The 21,945-nt window shown below is 41.5% G+C and overlaps 3 protein-coding genes across 8 annotated transcripts in view; 1 reads left to right on the top strand and 2 right to left on the bottom strand.

The window, feature by feature from the left end:
* Positions 1–14,818, bottom strand: part of stx1a (syntaxin 1A (brain)) — a 46,334-nt gene extending 31,516 nt beyond the window's left edge. For all 6 annotated transcript variants that reach the window (XR_004610768.1, XR_004610769.1, XR_004610770.1 and 3 more), the window contains exons 1-2: positions 14,412–14,818; positions 634–711 (exon numbers count right to left, since the gene is read on the bottom strand). Coding sequence is in view for 2 of the 6 variants with exons in the window: in XM_034549189.1 (XP_034405080.1) it covers positions 634–711; positions 14,412–14,441 (108 nt within the window). In the remaining 4 variants the exon portion in view is untranslated. The remainder of the gene's footprint in view (positions 1–633; positions 712–14,411) is intronic.
* A 683-nt stretch (positions 14,819–15,501) lies between these two features.
* bud23 (BUD23 rRNA methyltransferase and ribosome maturation factor) lies at positions 15,502–20,004 on the bottom strand. Its single transcript, XM_034549262.1, has 12 exons — positions 19,811–20,004; positions 19,511–19,548; positions 19,041–19,136; positions 18,511–18,593; positions 17,854–17,950; positions 17,663–17,759; positions 17,529–17,579; positions 17,357–17,442; positions 17,072–17,117; positions 16,914–16,975; positions 16,076–16,165; positions 15,502–15,928 (listed from the first exon to the last, which is right to left on the bottom strand). The coding sequence occupies exons 1-12, from the start codon at positions 19,856–19,858 to the stop codon at positions 15,874–15,876; spliced, it is 849 nt and encodes a 282-aa protein (XP_034405153.1). The 5' UTR covers positions 19,859–20,004; the 3' UTR covers positions 15,502–15,873.
* A 663-nt stretch (positions 20,005–20,667) lies between these two features.
* On the top strand, positions 20,668–21,821 carry dnajc30b (DnaJ (Hsp40) homolog, subfamily C, member 30b). The gene has a single exon (XM_034548551.1). It carries the CDS (start codon positions 20,691–20,693, stop codon positions 21,792–21,794), a length of 1,104 nt encoding a protein of 367 aa, XP_034404442.1. The 5' UTR covers positions 20,668–20,690; the 3' UTR covers positions 21,795–21,821.
* Positions 21,822–21,945: the final 124 nt, after the last annotated feature.

The following is a 21,945-nucleotide window of genomic DNA, read 5'->3' as shown; positions in this document are numbered from 1 at the left end:
AATTGATCCCCCCCCCTCCCTGAGACGCCATGATGATGTTCAGTTTGCTCCCAGCATACGTCACAGCGTGTACAGGGAAATACACTCTCAAATGCATGCATAGATGCAGGCAAGGAGCATACAATATCTTTCATGCACAAGAGGAGGGACTGGAAATAAATAAGTGAACTGACCAATGTTGTTATTCAGAGCTGGACAAGAAGAGCATAATTGTGTTTGTGAATAAATAAAGGCTGTATCAAATGAAATAAAATACATGATGATCTGTGATACACCAGTAACACCATCAAGAGCTATAAATCATATTGATGCTCTGCTGAGAAGAGATTGATTACAGAGCTCTGATAAACCCACACGATTAGATTCAGTATCTAATCTCAGAGACAAATGATAAAGTCACAGTCCTACTGCAGATTAAAGTATGACTGTGACTTTAATCTAAGATGGCAAGCCTACAATCGAGATGTATAATATATATATATATATATATATATATAGATATTATATATATATATATATATATATATATCTATATATATATATATATATATATATATATCTATATATATATATATATATATATATAGAGAGAGAGAGAGAAGGAAAGATTGGGACTGAAGAAGAGAAACAAACCTGCTCAAAGAATTCATCCATAAAGCCTTTGTCAATCCCCACAGCAACTTCATCCTCCTCCTCTGTCGTCTCCTTCCCCTGGACGAGCACACAGACAATAAGAATTATTTCAAACAGCTGGAAGATAAATTAATGAATAATGACAACTTCAATGTAAGACGGATTTGTTCGACTGTTACACTGGGCTGGACCATGTAATGCATGATTCAAGGTTAAATAGAACAGCATTAATACTCTCCTCACAAGGAGCACTTAATGACACTTGTAATCAGAACCACAAGTGGAGTGATTTGCAAGTTATTATTGAATTAGCACCCTGTGGACAGAGAAACACCTTTACTTGTACACTACAGCCTGCACACTCTTAAACCACAAATGCCATATACTGCTACATGCAAGTGTTTGTACAAGTGTTTCAGCTTCAAGGAATATTTGGGGATATAATTGTTTGCAGTGTTAGATGAGAAAATCAATAACTTGTATCTTTCTGTTAAATATGAAACTACAGTAAATATATCCCCAAATGTCAAACTATTTAATGTACAATATAAATAAATATAGGCAAGAGGATATCTCAGTATCAAAGAAAACACACACAGTGAAATCTTAGGAGGAGTACAGTTAGTTTGAAGTGTTTCCTGCTGGTGTATTTACATGGACAAAGTCTGAAATTGTTCAAGCAAATAAGGTACTTATATTTATAAAAGGTTAAAACACAAATATGTAGCTTTTCAATTTCTACTATAACAAAATTCAAATGGATTTACATCACACAAATACATATTAGGGCTTTTAAATGCCACAGAAGAAATATAAACCACAACAGTTGAACGGGTCAGCTGAAAAAGTTAACATTTCTCAACGCCAATAATTCATTATGACATTTGTGTTCATTTCTAATTGACATATCAGCCATTACATTACACTAGCAGGGATCTCATGTGGCGTCATCTCATTCATCTATCCTCTGTCAAACTAATTCACTTCACATTAGCGGTCTATATCACGCTGTGGAGAAGGAATAGTTTTCATCTTTTTCTGATTTAACATGGCTTCTTATTCTCATCCCCAAAATATCCTAATGGGGAAAGCAATCTTGAAATAAATCGATAATGAAAAATAATCGTTAAATCCCCTAATTTAAGAACGTACATATAACTACAGAATATCATACAATTCATATAACAGGCTATAACAAGAATCAAATCCTATCAATCTTCAGCGATCCTCAACCCTCCTAATTCTAAATGTTCTTTAAAAGATTCTCTCTGACCCAACATTAGGTCTACTTAGACAATAATGTGCATGCATTAGCAGAGGCAGAGTGCAGGAAGCTGAGGAAGCTGTTTATCAAATACATTGAGGGAGCGCTTTTCAGTCACAGGAATGGGCTGCCATATATTTAAGGTGAATTCTCTCTAACTGTTTAATATTGCCCCCTCCGCAAATCACCACCTTAACATGTTGGGGAGTTTGAGTGCGCTCACTGATCCTGGGAGCTATGTTGTCTGGGGCATTAGCCCCTGGTAGGGTCTTCCAAGGTCTCGGGGGAGAGCCCAGACTAAGAGCGGTTAAAAAAAAAAAAAACGGATGGATAGCGGCCCACAGACTTCAGCTACCTCGCCCGGAGCCAGACCAGGAGGGGAGCTTGCCGGCGAGCGTCTGGTGTCTTCGCCCATGGGCCCGGTCGGGCTCAGCCCGAAGAAACAACATGGAGCAGCCACTCTGTGGACTCACTACCCGCAGGGACAAGCATCGGGGTCGGGTGCTATGTAGACCGGGCGGCGGAACCCGAGTGGTGTCTCGCTGCTGAACTTCTGTGCTTGCCACGGAACACCATGTTTGAGCATAAGGTGGCTCATAAGTGTACCTGGTACCAGAACACCTTAGGCGGATATCCATGATCAACTTTGTAATCGTATCATCTGATCTGCGGCCATATGTCTTGGAGAGGAGCAGAGCTGTCAACTGATCAGATGGCAGGTAGCCGGCTAGAAAGACCTGGCAAGCCCAAACGTGTAGTGAGGGTGAACTGGGAACATCTGGCGGAGGATCCTGTCCGGGAGGTCTTCAACTCCCACCTCCGGAAGAACTTCTCACACACCCCGAGGGAGGCTGGGGACATGGAATCCGAGTGGACCTTGTTCAAAGCCTCTATTGTGGACGCGGCTGCTCGGGGCTGTGGCCGTAAGGTCATCGGTGCCTGTCGTGGCGGCAACCCGAGGACCCGGTGGTGGACACCGGGGGTGAGGGAAGCCGTCAAACTGAAGAAGGAGGCCTTTCGGGCCTGGTTGGCCCAGGGGTCTCCTGAAGCAGCTGAGAGGTACCAGCAGGCCAGAAGGGCTGCAGCTGCGGTGGTCGCAGATGCTAAAACTCAGGCATTGGAGGAGTTTGGGGAGGCCATGGAGAAGGACTTTCGGTTGGCCTCAAGGAGGTTCTGGCAAACCATCCGATGGCTCAGGGAAGGAAAGCAGGGCTGTTCTCAGCTTTTGGAGGGAGGGGGGGATTACTGACCCAGATGGGGGACATCGTCGGCCGGTAGAAAGAGCACTTTGAAGAATTCCTAAACCTGGCCAACATGTCCCCTGGATCGCCTGAAAATTTTAGGGGAGTCGCACCCATATCCCTGGCAGAGGCCGCTAAGGTTGTCAAAAAGCTCCTTGGTGGCAAGGCGCCGGGGGTGGATGAGATTCGCCCTGAAATGCTCAAGGCGCTGGACATTGTTGGGCTATCTTGGCTGACCTTTCAACAGGAACAGTGCCCATGGACTGGAAGACCGGGGTGATGGTTCCCATTTTCAGAAAGGAGGACCGGAGAGTGTGCTTTAACTATCGAGGTATCACACTACTCAGCTTCCCGGGGAAAGCTTATGCCAGGGTGCTGGAAAGGAGGCTTCGCCTGTTGGTCGAACCTCAGATTCAAGAGGAGCGGTGCGGATTTCGTCCCGGTCGTGGAACAGTGGACCAGCTCTTTACCCTCGCAGGACTACTGGAGGGGTCCTGGGAGTTTCCCCAACCAGTTTACATGTGCTTTGTGGCCGGAAACTGGTGGATTGCTCCCTCCAGGTGGGGACAGAATGCCTAACCCAAGCGAAGGAGTTCAAGTATCTAGGAGTCTTGTTCACGAGTGAGTGTAAGCTGGAGCGGGAGATCGACAGGTGGATCGGTGCGACTGCAGAAGTAAAACAGGCACCGGACCCTCTTGGTGAAGAGGGAATTTACTGATTAGTTTACGTTCCAACCCTCACCTATAGTCACGAACTCTGGGTCGTGACCGAAAGAACGAGGTCTCAGATACAAGCGACCACAATTTATTTCCTCCGTAGGGTGGCCGAGCGCAGCCTTAGAGACATAAGGAGGGAACTTGGAGTTGAGGCGTTACTCCTTTGTGTCAAAAAGAGTCAGCTGATGTGGTTCGGGCATCTAATTCAGATGCCTCCTGGGCTCCTCCCATTAGAGATTTTCTGGGCACGTCCAACTGGTAGGAGACCCCGGGCAAGACTCAGAACACGCTGGAGGGATTATATCTCCCGGCAAATGTTGTGGCTGAGAGGGAAGCCTGGGTCTGTCTGCTGGGCCTGCTGCCACCGCGACCCAAGTAGTTGAAAATGGATGGATGGATGTTTAATATGGCAATGATGGCTACACCTATCAGTAACCTGCTGCACTACAGCCTACTGATATATGGCTGTGCTGATAACACAGGGTACATCTGTTCTGCTAAGGCTCTGTGGAGAGTTTGAATACTGTTTTTATATTTGTTGTTTGTGTATAGTCAAATCAACAAAAAACACTGAGACCTAAATAATCACAAAGCAGCAAAAAATAAATAAATGAGAAGCAAAAAAGCTTAGAGAGCAAGGCCAGAATATAGATTTAGTCGATTAGTAATTTGTTATGCTTTTCATGCTGAATTACTTATTTCCAAGAAACGTATGAGCACATCTCTGGTAATACAAGATTTAAAGTTATGCTTTTGTGTGATTCTTTGTGGAAAACTCAGTTTTACCACTAATTGATAAAATCATACGCGTTAATCAACTTAAAATTTCTTTGGTTAAGGACAGCCCTATTTATTTTCATTCATGCAAACATTTTTTGAAACAAAATGTTCTGTTGCTTTCCAGTCTTTGATAATTGTCCCCCAAAACTATTTGTTTATGAGCGGGAATGGATCTATTTTATTTTGAACATCCAGAAATAATTAAGTCTTTGTGAGGAACTAAAGTTGGAAGCAGATCTAAATATCTCACCAAAACAAATGTAACACATGACAATCCCAAAATAAATATATTTTTGTTTCTTTCTCAATTGGGCATCACAAAGAAAGATACACTTTAAACTGTATTTGCATATATCTGGTGTTTACGTAGCAATTATAGATTGGTGCTTCAGCAACTCTTCTTGTCATCCCAAACACAAATCCATTCTGTGGATAGTTAACGTGTGATGTGCCGACAGGGAAGGGAAGATATGTAGGAAAATGGGGAGAAGAACAGTGGGAGAGGAACCAGTACTTGAGAAAAACTGTCTGAGAGGACAGACTTCAGCGAGAGATAGCGAGGCAATTGGCACAAAACTACGAGTGAGAAGAATGCAGCGCCACTGTGGTCACGCTAATATTATCTAAACCCACTCAAACTATATTTAATCCAACAAAAACTGATGCTCTCATGGTTTCACTGCTAACTTAACATTTTCAAGATAAAATAATGTATCATTATTGTGCTCAACTGTCATGACAACAGTCAATATGGTGGGTGTCATATTCTTGTTGTGGCGTAAAACTCCTCACGTGGTATGAATAAAAAAAGGTTTGGTGTTGGTATGGCAATGAGGTGCATTTGAGGAGCTGCAGAAGCAGAGAGAAAAGAGGCGACAGTAGCAGGAGGCAGAGGAGGAGGACGACAAGCAGGGAATCAGAATAAGCTTTGAACGCATGAGTAATGTACTTCACCTCCACGGAGAGATGCTGTATCTCTCCTGCAGAGAGGGGAGAGCTTTGGTCAGTTTTTTTTCTTTGAGTGGTCGAGAGGGGAGAAGACTGAGCAATGTACCCCAAAACTCCACCTCCCACCAAGATCTGAAGCTCCTGCTGAGACACATAGATGCTGGGAGAGGACTTCAATGCTGCCACTCTTGACTCAGCCTACAGACTTCGACTTGGCCATCCACACACAGCAGATGCTCCGAGCCAGACTTTCAAACATGCATGCCCACAACAGCTGACACACTGATAATATACTGTACAACAGACGGTTATTCCACTGAGAGATCATGACTACACACGAAGGTCCCCATTAGCCCATAATCCTTCACTTCATCCTGCCTCTGGGGCTCACTCGGGTAAAACACCCCGGTACGAGTATTGACCTGATTATGCTGTTTATTAGATTAGAGAGTTGTTCTTGGCACCGTGCCAGCAGGGAGTCGCTCTATAAAGACAAAAGGCAGAGCCTGGACATCCAGTGTAAACAGGAGGAGCAGGAAATATAGTTCACGGGTGAGGGAGCGAGAGATAAAAAAAGACATCTAGTGTGCACGCTGCAAAATCACAGCTGTCAGCACAGAGAAAAGAGGCACAGAGAAACAAGGCACCACAGCAATTATTTAAAGCTGTGAAAGTGTAATTGTATATAAGGAGACATATAGACAGAGTGTGTGTCGATGTGTATGAAGTATTCAGACCCTTTTCACAGTTTTATCTGTCTAGGAGAGACAGTTCAAGTGGAGATGGAACGCCATGTGGGCAGTATTTTATTGTACTTGCAGACAGGTTTCCTGCATCTTTGTATTAGTCAATTCAAGCAGCTTCCCATTAAAATGACTCATAAAAATCGGTGTCAGCTTGAACAGAGGAATACTGAGAGCATAACCAGGTTTATTATCATAATACCGCTAGGTAACATTCATTCAAGTGTTCACTCATATACACACACATACTGAAACATTTCATCTTTTATTCATGTTTCCTACGGTAGACAAATAAAAATAAATGAAACAATGAAAAATGAATTGCAGACTTTGTGGTGCTTCATTTGAAAATTACACACATGTATTTTTATACTGTACATACGAATAAATGTTGTGTCTTGTTCATATTTCGAGTACAGAAATGACCAGTTTTAGACTTGTGCCCGAAGAGTCAAAGAAATGAGAGGCCTCACGCTAAATGTCAGTATTTAGCCATGCAACTTTGGTTTCATACTGTGGTGTGCACAGTTAATTATCCAGAGTAATTGTTTCACACAAAAATGGGCAAGTTAAAAGAAAACTATTAAAAAGTATGCGAGAACGTTCATTTGGATAAACCAAGAATCAGGTTAGCTTTAGCAGCTACAGAATGCTTTATATCAGTCAGAAAACCTTCTAAGGTCAGAAGTCAGATATCTCTAAGAACTATAAAAAATATATTAATTATTTGTAATTTTAGTGAATTGGCTCTTTTTTCTAAAAACAAGTCTTAATCAGTTTAAACAGCTCTTTTGTACACACGCACGCACATGCACACGCACACTCACACAAATACACACAAAGTCTTCACCTGCTCCCAAGCTGGCAGTAATGTCACTTTCCTTTTCACTTTCATTTTTAAAAAGTGCAATGTGTAAGATCTGGCCACATGCTCCCAACAAATTGGAGGCCGCATTTCACCTCAATTACTGGGTCCAAAGAAGCACATTTTACAGTCATCAGTTACACAGTCATTGGATTTTATTTTATCCTGCGGCAGGGAGAATGAACAAAAATATGACATTTTGTGTTTCTTTTGATTTAAGCCAATAAACTATCTAACTGTATCTATCTTTAATGTGATCTAAAATGCCTCGGGCAGCTCTACTTCTTCCTCCTCTCAAGTTGGACAGAAGGCGGACTGGACACAGTGACTCACTATCGCCTTTTGAGGTACAAGTGGTACGAGTATTACAACACCAGGGTCGTGCTATCTGTTTAGCATGCTCACTTTAGTAGATATCACTGCATTTGATGTAACATCAACACTGTTGATAATGTTAGTTCATTTTTTGAAACTTTTTGAACAAAACTTCTGGCCAGATCTTACACAGTGGATGTTCGATCCAAAGTCACTTTGAGTGAAAGAGTTGAATTTAATGTATAGGTCATAAGAAAAACCAATCACTGATCATGTGATTTGAGAAAGAAATTATTATTTTTATTTTTTTTAAATCGAAATAAAATCAAGCTGTAGAATTCAGTTCATAAAAATCAAAAGGAGCATTGGTGGCACAAAGCTGATGCTGACACGGCAAACCCACCAATCAGCATGCCGGTGTATAACTGACTGATTTCCTGGCTGGTCGGCTGACTGAATGACTGTCAAATGACCAGCTGATGGAAGAGGACACAGCCAGGGCTATTGAGGCAGGATAATTACGCAATCAGCGAGCAGCGTGGATGACGACAGGAAGTCAAGGATTAAACCAGCCAAATGTAAAACTCAGTCAGTTCCTTTCACATTACCCCTCGCTGATAACAACACCGGGGGGCCATCTTTGAAGGACAAGTCTCCATCTTTGTTTCAGGGCTTTCACAGATGGAGAGTGTGAATGGGTGCAGATCTAGTCAGCTGGAAAGAAAATAATGTGCACTGTAGCTAATCAATGCACTCCTGTGGATAACTTGCTAATACAAATACAGTTCAATACTTTTAATTCAAATCTAAAATACAAATGTTGCAGTATTTCTAACAAGCTCCACTGTCCACTGACATCAATTTCGCATGCCTAATTGATTTTTTTTTAATTTTCCAGCTAATAAAATGAATCTGGTGTCTTGCTCATTGACGGCAAAAATCCTTCATAGCCTGGTTTATAGAACATTTTCTTCTTCTTTTTTTCATGGCTGTTGACAGTATTTTATGATTTAGCGTAACATAAAGAGATATCCAAAATTCCCTCTTTAAAAACAATTGACTCTAGTAGGTCAACAAAATGAGATAAGACATTGCCCTGGCTTTATCCATTGTTCAGAACAATTGGTCTTAGTATAATAATCAACCGGGGAAGTTTCAATGTGGTATCTTTTAGCTTCCATGACAATAAAATGACATCATGGTGGCTACATTAATCACTTCTGATTTACTGATTAGTTATGGCAAAAACAAACAAAACAAAGTCCTATAGAAAACGGCTAACATGAACACATTGTCAGAGGGCAAAATGAAGTAGGACAAAAATGTCAATATAGTTATCAGAAGTGTCTTTTTATGGTAAATCTCCATGACAACGGTCACAGACCTTTAATCGTCACTCTTCAAGAGGCCACCTGACAGGCATCTTGGCTGTTGGCACATCATTTTCCTGTGACTTATATGGGATTTTCTTTAATAAACATACATCTAGTTTCTGCTTTGCTTTCCAGTGAACAGCAGCTCTGGCCGAGGTCAACGGGGTGCAGCGAGTGGAGTTCAGCAGTCACACGAAGAAGAAGAAGAAGAAGAAGAATGTGGGTGGGAGAAGAAATGAAGTGCTGCCATCGCAGCAGCAGAGTCAGAGTGTGTGCATGTGCAACAATTTCCTTTTTTCATAACAATCCTCCTCAACATCCTCCCCCTTTAATCATCTTCCTTTTATTTTCCCATTCTCCCTGTCTGTCATTTTCTCGCCTCCTTCTCTCTCACCCTCCTTCCTCCAGACTTCAGCTTTACCACATAATCATTACAGCAGCTGGCCCACACAACATGGACTCAGTTACCTTTGTCTCACTCTCCCTTCTCACGCCTTCACTTCACTTTTCTTCTGAAACACCTCATTATCCCTCTTTAAGAGCAGGTCAACAGTCATTCATCCAACCAAACAGATGTATCTGTGTTGTCTTATTAGCTGGTCCTGAGGGAAACATTTTATTCTGCTACGTATTTTGGGCAGATATGATGGGAATGACAAATAAACTTTATCATGCAATCTCTTCTTCATCTTAATCCACATTGTATCCCTCTTTGGCTCTTGCTCCCGCTTTCCTCCATCTCTCATCTTCGTCTGCCCTCTGCCTCCGTCACATCTTTTTGACCTTTAACAGTGAAATCATCAAAGAGATGCCATTCAAACATGCCTAAAAACTAATTTACAAACTGCCATGCTATAAAAGATTAAATAATTATTTGGAATGCGATATTAGTGTGTCTTGCAACAAATCAATGATAATCAATCAGAATTTAAATGCCTGCAGCTGCCAGTTTTCAAAGAGATAACTCTTCCTGACTGACCTTTGAGACTAAATGATGGAAGCTTACTTCCATCTTGGCTCGTTAGCTGGTAATTGGCTGAAGAGTATGGATATTAATACATAAATGACATGCTGTTGAGGATGTTCATACACAATCTATTCTGGCCCGGCATATGTCGGTCAGCGTTCAGGCTTGCAGGAGTGGGTGAAAAAATGTCAAAGCTTTGGTTGAATGTTAATGACAGATCACAGAAGTGCTGTCACCACTTAGGCTTTTCCTCCATTTCCCTTCTCATATTATACCACATACCCTGTGGGGTATATTTAGAGTGCCTCGCTGACCATGAACGATTATGACAGCACCAGTGTGGCACTAACAACATCATATTGTAGATATGGAGGAAATGTAACAGAGAGAGAGTGATGTGAAGGAATGGCAGGATGTGTACGAAAAAAAGAATGATGGCAGCAAGAGGGAGAGATGAAAAAGCTGTAGGACCTAAAGTACAGAGAAAATATCAGGAAAAAAAGGTGGAATAAGACAAATGTGCACAATAAAAATAAAAATAAATATTATTTTCATTGCCGAGTTTCTTCCTTGATTAATTCATTCATATTTTGTCTTTAAAATGTCTGACAAAAGTAAAACAATCCTCTCATTTCAGAAGGTGAAAACTGCCTTAAAAATAATAAATGATCAAAGTCGCTGTTGAATAATAGTCTGTCAATTGACTAATCGAACAATCACCTCAATATTTTAGCTCTACATATTGACATTGAAAAGAAAACTGTCCAAGGAAAAATAATATCAGTCATTTCAGCAAACAGCTGAAATTATAATTATTGTGCATCAGGAAGTGAGGGGGAAATAGTGCGACCAGTGGTTTGCTACATAGGCCGCAGAAGAAGGATGTTGTTGTCCATGGATGGGTCAATAGAATATCGAACCACGATCTAAATTGACTGCTATTAAGGACTCACTGATCATTCATTGTCATCATTTAACCCGGGATTGCACAACACAATGCAGTGTTGTAGCCACAAAGAAAAACAGTATTGCATTACTGTAGTGATTTTTTAAAATTCATTTACATCAGGCAGAATATAAACAGCATCAACAAAACAATTATCTGGGCAGACAATATGGCCGGCATAACATCACAATACAAAAAATCAGGGAACCACTGTATTTATGTTCCAGATGTTTTCAGTGGAAAGGTTCTAAAAGTTACAGCAGACAAACACAGTTAACGACTAGCTGGTTAACATAGTGGAGCTTTTAGCAGCTAAGAGTCCGATACTTCTCTCAGTAATTGGTGGAGGCATAAAATAGAGCTAAAAGAGAGTGAATATTTCCCCTACATTTGCTAGTTGGCCTAAAACACAACTCAAAATATATGCTAAGATTGCTAAATATCTGTTGGTTGTGTAAATTAAAAACTGTTTGCATAGAGGTTTGTAATATCAAGTTAAAAGGTTATCACCTTTTAACTTGATATTACAAACTTCAATATACACTGACATATTATGTCTGTATAATGTTCATGGCTTCCACTTCTTTATGGCAAATAAGGTATTTTGTTGCTTACTTTGGAGGACGTGTTAGTTAAAAGTGCCTGTTTAGTCTCACATTGGCAAGATTGAGCATATTATTATTTTGGAAGATTATCACCCAACAATGACGGACAGCCAGATGATGTCAGTTACAGTTCATAGCCGTAATCTCCAACAAGTATCTGTGATAAAAGCCGTTATCTGCACTGCTCAAGAACCACTCGTCAGCGATCGATTATGAAGCGATGTGAAAGGGGAGGTCTGCCTTACATTACAAATTCTATTTTAGCAACGGTAACAGAGACGACCCAAAGCTAATTCCCCCACAGCAGATTGGGGAAGGTTTGATTACAGAATCAACTTTATTTCTGATTAGAGTTACAAAGGGGCGGAAAGTTTCCGGTAAATTTCCGGAAAGTTTCCACGGAAATTTTGAAGAAAAAATAAATGTGCCTAAGTTTTTTTGCAAAAGCATATAACAGGGAACTTAAATGTAGTTGAGAACAAGACTATGCACGCCTACCTCAGCTGGACCCTGAATGCAGCTGGTTGGGAACATTGTCTGCCAGAAACGTAAACATAAAACGTTCTGTTGTTTTTGAACGTCTTTGTCGTCAGTGTTGTCTTATGCTGCTTTCACACCAAACGCATTTTGGTGTGAACGCAGAAACCAGCAGAAAGCTGCTGGTTCCAGAGCCATTTGAAGAGGCTTGAAGCTTTGAACGAGGACAAATAAAACCTCTGACCCGCTAGGATCAGTGCTCGACAGCAACCACCACAGGTTGGTTTTTTCAGCTGTTTGTCACTGACAAAGTGTCAACAGCCAAAATCGGGTCAAGGACCGAAGAACAACCGGTGAGGACATGGAATAAAGGAGAATAAAGGGGAGATGGATGTCAGCAGAGAAAAAAGAGAAAGCATAATCAAAGTCAAAGACACAGAGTGGTTTTGAGTCAGTGCTCCACATCCATCCTATTAGTTAATGTGTCACTCCAACACCAGACAGGCAGTGACAGTGAGTATCTTCACACACACACCCACAAAACCTTCATCAGTCGTTTATAATCTTGGTCTCATGAATATTATAGTTTAATGAACAATGTCAAGGGTCAAAGCGTTCAGCCTGAACCAATTCTAACACCGACCAACAAGGCTGCACAGAGGAGAGAAAGGGAGAACGTAAAGTAAAGGGGGAGACAGGAAGCCATCTGATAAATCAATCACTGATAGGAAAAGAGCAATAACGGAGGAACTCGACTCACCCACAGGATAAAAAAAAAGACGGAGATGGGAAAAGACGCAGATATGGTCAACAGAAGGAGTAAAAAGACAGAGCTAATAAAATGTCAGGAAAGAAACTATTTAAAAAATTTAAATAACAATAAATCACATTTGATTGATAACAGTTCCTGTGATGTGGAAAATCTGTAATAACCTAATTATTATGTTTCCCCCTTAGGTTTCAGAGCTTGAAGACGGCTGACAAACAAATCTCATCAGCGCCATCTGTCACCAAATGACTGCTTAGCCAACTGGGAGTGATGGGACGAGGGGAAGGGAGGCTGCATGAGCATTTTAGTGAGGCCAGTGAGACTGACAGTTATCAGGCAGCAAGCAAATGAGCTCATAAAGTACCTGTACCCTCACACGAATATGAGCTAAACTCAGTTTCCTACACATAACATCCACAATGAATAGTGTCTTTGTTAATGTCGTTAACATTCATAATGGGCTGCTGCTCAAAAGGTTGTGTTCCCTTGTAGAGCTGAAACAGTACATTAATAAAAATAGTAGCTGATGGTTCCAGATTCTGAAATGTGAGCATTTACTACTTTTCTTGTTTTAAGTCACTGTGAATTTAAAAATTGGTCGGACAGATGTGATCTCCTGAGGACTTGTTACAAGCATTGTTCCCCATTTCCTGGTACGGTTAATTTCTAGACATTGTACATAGTGTCAAGCTTTTATACAACCACACATGCATCCAACACTGTGCTGTTGTAACATACTGTCCAGACCCACTAGGACATCTGCATGAGACTCAATGAGCTGCAATAACTCAAGAAAACAATATCAATCTAGTGCTGATGGGAAATAACAGTCTGTGACGTGCAATTTACTTCTATTTTATTTGGTCTGGATTGCCTGAAATTGGTCTGGCTGGGGGACGCTCCTGCTGCCATTTCTCAAACATAAAAGATACTTTTAAAAATAATAAAATAAAACTAAATCAGCAGCTGACATTACAGTTCTGTCGTTCCTGAACGGTTTGGTTTAGGCTTTGGTGGGGCAGGCTGTAGACACTTTCTTCTCTCTCTCTCTCTCTCACTCTCTCACACACACACACACACACAATATCAAGCAGCATTGCTATGGATGACAACATTTATTGTATCTGTCAAGCCAAAAACCTTATCAGTCATCATCATCTTGGTCTCATAAATAGTATAGTGTAATGAACTATAGTTTTCACACGGTCAAAAAATAGAAAACACATATTTTAAGGCTGTATTTTTGTGATTAGGCTAGAGGATGAAAAATTGAAGGTTGAATTAATTAAACTTTTTTTTTAAATGGTAAATTTAAGTCAGATTGAAACAAGCAGCTCTCTGAACATGCACTTAGCTTTAAAAACTGCAGTAGAAATGTTAGCAAAGACAAGTTAGTGGTTAAAGGTTATTTTAGGATGAGAGCACATGTGATGGCAGAGAGCAAGAAATGGGCGAGCTGGGACCAATTTACCCTTTAATGTAAATCACACACACCCTATTATCTCCCTCTCGAGTCCCAGAGATGTAATAAGCAGGCAGGTCAAAGTGATGTTTCGCTCGGAGAGATACTTTACTTTGATGAAACACCTGCATCTTCAGCTCAGCTGGGCTTTAAGCTGCTTCACTCACGCAGTGATGTTTGGCGTCAATATGCGATGGTTGCTTGTAACGTAAAAACATGTTAGCCTCAATCACCGCCCCGAGAGTCACAACTGTTGCTCAATCAGCGCGTCTATTCACAGAGCAGGAGAATGGAACCGTAACTCACATGTTTAAGTTCTTGCATGCGGTCCTTCATGACTCCGGCGAATCACTCTTATTCCTCCAGGTCCCGACGTCTTCTGGGCGCGTGTGGTGATGGAGCGGCGGGGCGGAGACCGACCGAGGCGAGGGTGCGCGTCTGGCGGCGGCTAGGATGAGATTTCACCACTTTGGGTTTGGATGGTGGGACCACTTCACGGAGCCGGGTGACGCGCACGAAAGGTGAGGCGAGGCCTTCCGCCGTTAACCCATTACACACCTTCAACTTCCTCCTCAATCCGCACTAATTGATATTTCTTCTGAAACGAACCTCCTCTCTGGAAGTTTCTTTTTGTTCCGGTCTGTAGTGCCCAAGGCTAGACTGACAAGAAGCGACCAGCTTTCCAGTCTGGCTGAGTGGTGACTGGTGGGTTTGATTATGGATTGAGCAAGTTCAGAGATAACGCCCAGGTGGCTGCCCGCGTGGCGCAGTGCACAGCGACCTCTGTCGGCTGCATGTGGTACACACCGTTATGGAAGTAGGATTTAAATATATTACACTTAGAAATGTGTCATACGTGTGCTTTTATTTTGCAACTGCATACAAAATATAATTGAGTTCCTTTAGTTTTCCTTTTTGAGATGCCTTCATATGACCATGCGGGACTTTCAAATGTATTAATGTAGTATGAATTTCTTACTGAACACATTTTAATTACCTTTTCAATAGTCAACATTTCTCCATTGTTATACCGCAGGTATTGTATGCACTCTACTGATAATAATCTACATATACCATCAAAAATAAGTTTTCCCAAAATGATTTAGTGATAGTTCCAGCAGCAATGTGACATTTGATTTGAAAGTTCATTTAGTTCCCTGTTACTCTTATAAGCCAGATCTTCTCTCTACATATGGACTCTCCCATTTTAGAAACCGTCATTAATGTAGTGAACTGTCGGCATGTCCAGGGCAAACAAACACATTTGCGTCGGCATTGCATGTGTCATTTTGTATATGTATGCTTTAACATTGGATTTTGAAACTATGCAGCCTTCACAAATGCATGGAGGTCGTTAGTTCAATTCATTCTAAATTCTGGAAAAATAAACAGTAAATATAATTACAAATCTCTGTTTGTATATTTTTAATAAACGTCTGATCAAATATAGATAAAGATGTGGCATTTGATCATTTATAAAGAATTGTATTTTAATTCTTTGACATTGTTGGTGCCGTCAATGCCAACTCTGTCTCCACTGGAAGCAGTACAGATGTCTGTCCATGTTCTTGGTATCTTCCAGCCAACATGGAGAGGGCAATCTTCCCACTATTAGTGAGAAACAAACTGCCAAACACCCAACCAAATGTGGAAAAGGATTGGCTAGAATGGCATTTCACTGTTGCATCTCTTTCACTTGGATTAAAATGCTTTGAGTCCAAACGCTCTGCAGTTCGAGAGCTAATGAAGGCACAGCTGCATGAGTCACTTAGAAATGAGTTTTTCTCTGACGTCCAGTGTATTTTGTGTCGGCTCGAACCTCCCTGCAGGCCAACAAACACACAGCAGAGAGGAAGGAGGCGTCAGCAGGTGTTACATTACATTACTAAGACAAGGCATAGTTCGGCACAAGAGAATACATTTAATTATTTGTCCTGAAAGTTTAAAACAGTGTAGTTATTAGTACATACCGTCCCTGTCTTCTCCTCCTCTCCTTCTTCTCAAAGATCCAATCTCGTCCCTTCTTCACCGATTTACCCTTCATGTTTTTGAACCGGGATCTTCACAAAGACAAAGTGTGGCGGATTAGCTCATTTATAATGCACCTTGTTCTTGCCCCTGATGCTGAATGTTTCACACATCCAGTCTCTTCGTGCCACCAGGAGGAACAACTTGAACATCACTTTGTAAAAGGGAGGAAAAGCTGCCTGACGGGGTTTTATGTGAGACAGGACGACGACCCTTTTCAGATTTCTCTCGGTCTTTCGGCTTCATCAAAGCAGGTATGACTGAACCTGCACTTCAGGCCAAGACCTGTTTTTTAAAGGATGTTTTAATACAGACCAAATAAAAAGAGTGAAGTAGGGCTGCAACAAACGTTTTTCTTAATGAATCATTTTGTCTATGTTATGTCTAGGGCAGTCAAAATTCCCAGGAGCTCAATATTCAAATTACTTGAGCTGTCAGCTAACAGTCCAGAATCCAGAAGATATTCAGTATGCTATCATATTAGATAAAAGGAAAGCAGACAATCCTCACATTTGAGAATCTGAGACTAAGAAATGTTATCCAATATAAAAAAAGGAGAGAATCAAATAATTATTAACAAACAATACATTGAAATGTAAGGCTGTTAAAATCACCCAAAATGAAAAACAAAAGTAGGAACAAAAATAATTATATATATATATATATATATAAATAAACAAATAAATACAGAGGAAGTCTGGTGACCGAAAACAAACTGCTACTTCCAACCACGTAAACAGCTTCACAATAAGCAGCGTCTCCCTGCTGTGAATAACTTACCTTTGTCCTGAATACTCGACCTGGTTTGAAACAGCTCTGTCTGAGGTTTCTAAACCCAATCCCTGGAAAGAACAAACAGAGATCACATTGGTCATAATGTAGCAAAATAAAATGCACACAGCACCATATCCACTCACGCCAACTCCTTCCATTCTTACTTTGGGAAGGGCTCCTGTTACTCCAGCAAACAGACACAGGAAGAACCTGGAAACAAACAAGATGTGTGTGAATGATTGAGTAAATCAGGATGACCATTTTAATCTGTGGTAATTCATCACAAAGCTAATGTGACAAACATTCAAGTCAATATGAATGTCCTTGTGTTCTAATTAGCCTTCACTTGCAGGTACACAGCTGCTGATTTCACAGGCCATTAAGAAGGAATCAATTGCAAAAGGCTGCAGCGGAACATGTCGAAATAAACGCCTAGCTTTATCACTGACTTTTTAGCCTTGGTGCTGTTGGGGTAATCCACCACCATGCCTCCACCGAAGCCTGCCCTCATGGCCTGCGTGGTGATGAGCTCAAGCTGTAGAGAGAGAAGAAGAAAGCTGAACTTAAGTAATCTACAGAAAACATCAGGTTTTAAATCCACAATGCACAACGTTATTTCACCTGTTCGGAGTTCTCTGGATAAAGCTGGAAAACTGCACGTGAGCCTCTCGACTGAAAGACAAAGAGTGAGGAGAAGTAAGGTCTTCATCGTAAGATTTTAGTTGAATAAGTCAACAGGAGTGATGCAACCTTACCAGAGAAGAGTAGAGAGTACTAAAGAAGGTGTAGAGTCTTTTCGGAGGACTATGTGTCCTCTTGTCGGCATTACAGAGCCACTGCAGAGCAGAGATACTGACAAGGTATAATGAAAAAGGTCAGAAATTATTCAAAATTAAATTTTAAAAAACATTATTTTTGTTTAACATTAACATGTTCTGTTGTTCACCTGATGCAACCGTCGAAGGTGCCGGCTCGGAAAGGCATCCCGTGGCCCATGTCCCCTACCAAAAGATCTCCCTCTACTTCTCTGTCCAGTGCCACATCTGTCACAGAGAAGACAGGATTTGAGCAATGCTTCAGAAATGTATCCACATTCATAATTCAGAGGGATACAACTGAAAACTCTTGATTTCATTTGTGTTTAATATGAAAAACCATCAAACTTAAAACTAAACAGTTTTTATTTGCGATGCGCCAATACTATTATCAGAATTGTAATTATTTTTTTTGTTATCAAGTTGTTGGTGTACAATTAATTATTTTAATAAACAATAACAATTCAATAGATGTATATCTATGTATTTATTTGTTATATTTCATTTAACAAATTAAAGAAAACAATGTTTAAGTCAAGCATGATGTTTCCTCACAGATAAAATAAGCATCCCAGGATTTTGGGAGCAGGTAGAAGTAGTAACTGCTCATTTCAGAAAGTTATCTTAAATAATTGAACTTAAAAACACGAAAATACATTGTTTAACTGTTATCAAATTATTAACATCACCAGCATAACTATTGTTAACAAAATTATCACAATATCAAAATGTTATTGGTAAATCAGCCAGCTCTTGCTTCCTGTTTAAATGCATCATGTCAAACAAACCCAGCATTGCGGTGCTGATGTCGACCCCAACCCAATAGTGTCCCTCCTCTGACAGGTAGTCTCCACTGAGACCAGAGCCGCACCTGAGAGACAGAAGACAGCCGTCAAAAACACACAAGATTACTGTATTATTCAGGATCTTACAATGTGTTATGTTGAAATAACACGAGACTATTACATCTCTCTCTCTCCAACTCACTGCATCTTAAACTCCATGTTTCTATAAAGTTGCAGATTATGCAAAGGCACTCTACTTAAAGTTAATTTGGCATCTACAAATTAGAGTACATTCAGAATGTGGAAGTACATATCATCGAGAAGACGAATTAGCATTTGTGTTAAGAGTTATGTGTAAATATACAAAAACAGGTCTTCAATGATACACAATGTACATCCTTTTTAGACCATGCTTAGTCTTACTATGATGGTAAGTTTAACATCAACATATTACATTGTATAATTTATTCCTCACAGTATTGCTTCAATCGAGTGAAAAGTGGTGCTACATGTAAACAGCGTCACTCCCTCACCCCACATCCAGCAGGAAACATGGCTGTCCCTCCGGCAGGCTTAAAAGCTCTACAGCTCTCTCTGACATCTGGGTCTGGATCTCAATCATTCGAGAGCTGTGAAGAAACAGAAGAGATTTCAGAGGCTTCTGGCAATGAAAAGACATTCTCCATGAAACAAGTGCAACCTCCATGTGATGAAGTGCCACACGACTTGATGCTGGATTTAGAAGATGCCCATTTCTGCAGCACCCAACGGGAGCAACGCTCTCAGGCAGGTCTGCAGAATCAGACAGGGGATTCTGTATTGATGTGGGTGTATTTGTAGCCGACACGCTACACTGCGTGTGTCATTCTTAAGTCTTTTAAAGTCTCAAAATACACCGAGCAGCTCGACATTATTGGGGGTAAAAAACATACTGAAACACAGGGGAAGCTTTTCACCGACATACACAGCAACAGGAACTTATTCACAAACAACACACACTCACTTCTGAGAGTATTTCTTTGCCTCGACTTCATTGTAGTACTGCGGGGATGAGATCACATCAGATTAGTTCATCAATACTTCAATAAAACAGTTGTGACTCCACTGTGGCCCCAGTGTGTCCCTCTTAATTAATACTATCACAAGTTACTTCAATATATGAGAAACAAACAAACTAAAAAGATAATTACAAGATCGTAATTATATGTGTTATTAACGTTACATATTTAAAGACCCAGATCCAAGCTGCTGTTGCTGCTCTCGTTAGCTTAGCAACGAGACTACAATAACCAGCGTCACTGACCACATCTGGAGGAGCTGAGTGCTCAGGCCGTCGACAGCTGGAGGTCATGGTTGTCCTGGTGTGTAAGTCGTTGTCTGAAGATGAAGACAAATGTGCAATATCAGTTCATAAACAAGCTAGATGTCGTGATAGTCCACGGTCCACACGTGAAGATTGATGACGTCAAACACACGCGACCTAAGAAGTACTTCTTCGTCGAGTTTAATAAAAGCAACGCAGCTAAAACAGACACTTATATCGCCACCCTGTGGGCACCCAAATATATACGTATTAAAAAAATATAATATATGATTGACACATTATTTTAATGCACAAACGCAAATCGTTCTTATTTAATTAACGTGTTCTTACATTTATTGTTTTCCATAAAATTCAGAAACACTATCAATTATTTAAAAAATGCCACATTAAATTACACTATATTTAGGTTAATGTCACTTGAACTCTTTGTCCTGCATGGCCTTAAAAAATATGTATATTCGCATTGAAAAGCATTAGTTACATGTTTGATGCCCAACCATCCATATAATATTTCCCAGAAGACTTGGAATAATCAAATTAAAAGGTGTTTAAAATAGTGTCCATAGCAATTATTACTAGATGTACATTTCAATCCTATTCAAACATAAGCCTATAACTATATAGCTTTTTTTATCCGGAAAATGGATCTTAAAAGTGTATCATTACAGTGTATCAACAGTACGTTATCCAAGAGCTACATAACAATTTACAGTTTTCTGTAAAATGATTGGTCCAATTGGTCGGGTGTGATATTTACTTCCTGTAAACATGGATTCCTATTGGTTCATCATTGAGTGACGTAACCTGGCCGGATGCTGCATCGAGAGTCCCGCCTACTCGCCGACCGGTTGTCGGTAAAATGGCTGAGGTAGGTCAGAGGCTGGGCACCGGTGCTTACCGGCTGTCCACTCTCAGAAACAGCCGTAGTCGACCGGTGTGCACCGGAGAAAGCCCCGGTTCTCTGCTGGTTACCTGCACTCTCAGTGACAGTCGGTTAAAAGACGAATCGGTCCGGGATCAACGTGAAGTTGAGCCGAGAAGCAGAGCAACTCAATGCAACTCGGAGAAGCTGACACGCAGTGGAAGTGAACGGGAGAATGCGACTTTACTTTGTGCCACTTCTTCGTCCCGTTTGATCAGACACAGCTTGCAAGCTCACCCAGCAGCCCTGTACGCCTCAGCAAGACTGCAGCCTCTCCTCCAGGAGAAGCTGCTGCCTGGCCGGATGACACCCTGGACCGGAGGAGCTGTTTCCATCCACCTGGACACCTTCCGGTCCCCTCAGACGCTGCGGGCTTTCTGCACGGTGGTCTTCATTCTGGCAGAGCAGGCGTCAGAGAGACGGAGGCGCCTGAAGGTGCACCCTGATACCCTGCACGCCTCCAGTAGAGGTTACAGCCGGGGGAGTGACAGCAGCTCCAAACATGTTCCTCTGCTGTACAGAAGTAGGACGTCCTATTACGACATCCTCAAAGTGTCCCCCGGTGCCACACAGTCCCAGATCAAGACAGCCTACTACAAGCAGTCCTTCATCTACCACCCTGACAAGAACCCGGGGGACGAGGAGGCCACCCAGCACTTCTTTGAGATCAGCGAGGCCTACACGGTGCTGGGCAACGCCAGTCTGAGGAAGAAGTACGACCGAGGTTTTCTGAGCAGGTCAGATGTTCAAAGTCCGTCCTCCAAAGAGACCACGGGCTCCCCACAGCAGCAGCATCACTACCGAGCCAGGCGGTTCTCCAAAGCTGGGGAGAAGACCATGTTTGATTTTGACGCCTTTTATCAGGGTCACTACGGGGAGCAGCTGCAGAGGGAGAGGGACATGAAAGCCAGGAAGCAGCGCATGCAGGAGCAACAGAAGGAGGCTCTGAGCAAGTGGAGGCAGGGGAAAAAAATGGAGATGACTGTGGCTTTGCTGCTGACCGTGGCAGGCTTACTTTTGGTCAGTCTCTGCAAGCCTTGAAGCAGCAACCTGGGGTTGCATGTGAGGACTCAGGGGGGGGCGGAAATGAAGGAGGGGGAGGCGGGGGGCTAACTCAGACTTTTTTGCAAGTGTTGCACAGTTTCTGACAGTTGAACATTATTATTTTTAGTGAGCTGCAGGAGGAATAAAC

Source organism: Cyclopterus lumpus, chromosome 13, assembly GCF_009769545.1.
Source record: "Cyclopterus lumpus isolate fCycLum1 chromosome 13, fCycLum1.pri, whole genome shotgun sequence".
Taxonomy (NCBI): Eukaryota; Metazoa; Chordata; class Actinopteri; order Perciformes; family Cyclopteridae; genus Cyclopterus; species Cyclopterus lumpus.
This window is presented reverse-complemented; position numbering and strand designations above follow the sequence as displayed.

Bases quoted from the DNA above. Each gene is read 5' to 3' on its own strand.
- dnajc30b (XM_034548551.1), top strand. From the start codon at position 20,691: ATGGCTGAGGTAGGTCAGAGGCTGGGCACCGGTGCTTACCGGCTGTCC.
- bud23 (XM_034549262.1), bottom strand. From the start codon at position 19,858: ATGACCTCCAGCTGTCGACGGCCTGAGCACTCAGCTCCTCCAGATGTG. The intron at 17,951-18,510 runs GTTTGTTTGACA...TCTCTGTGACAG, and splicing joins CATCAGCACCGCAATGCTGG to ATGTGGCACTGGACAGAGAA. The intron at 17,580-17,662 runs GTAAGGTTGCAT...TTTGTCTTTCAG, and splicing joins GTACTCTCTACTCTTCTCTG to TCGAGAGGCTCACGTGCAGT.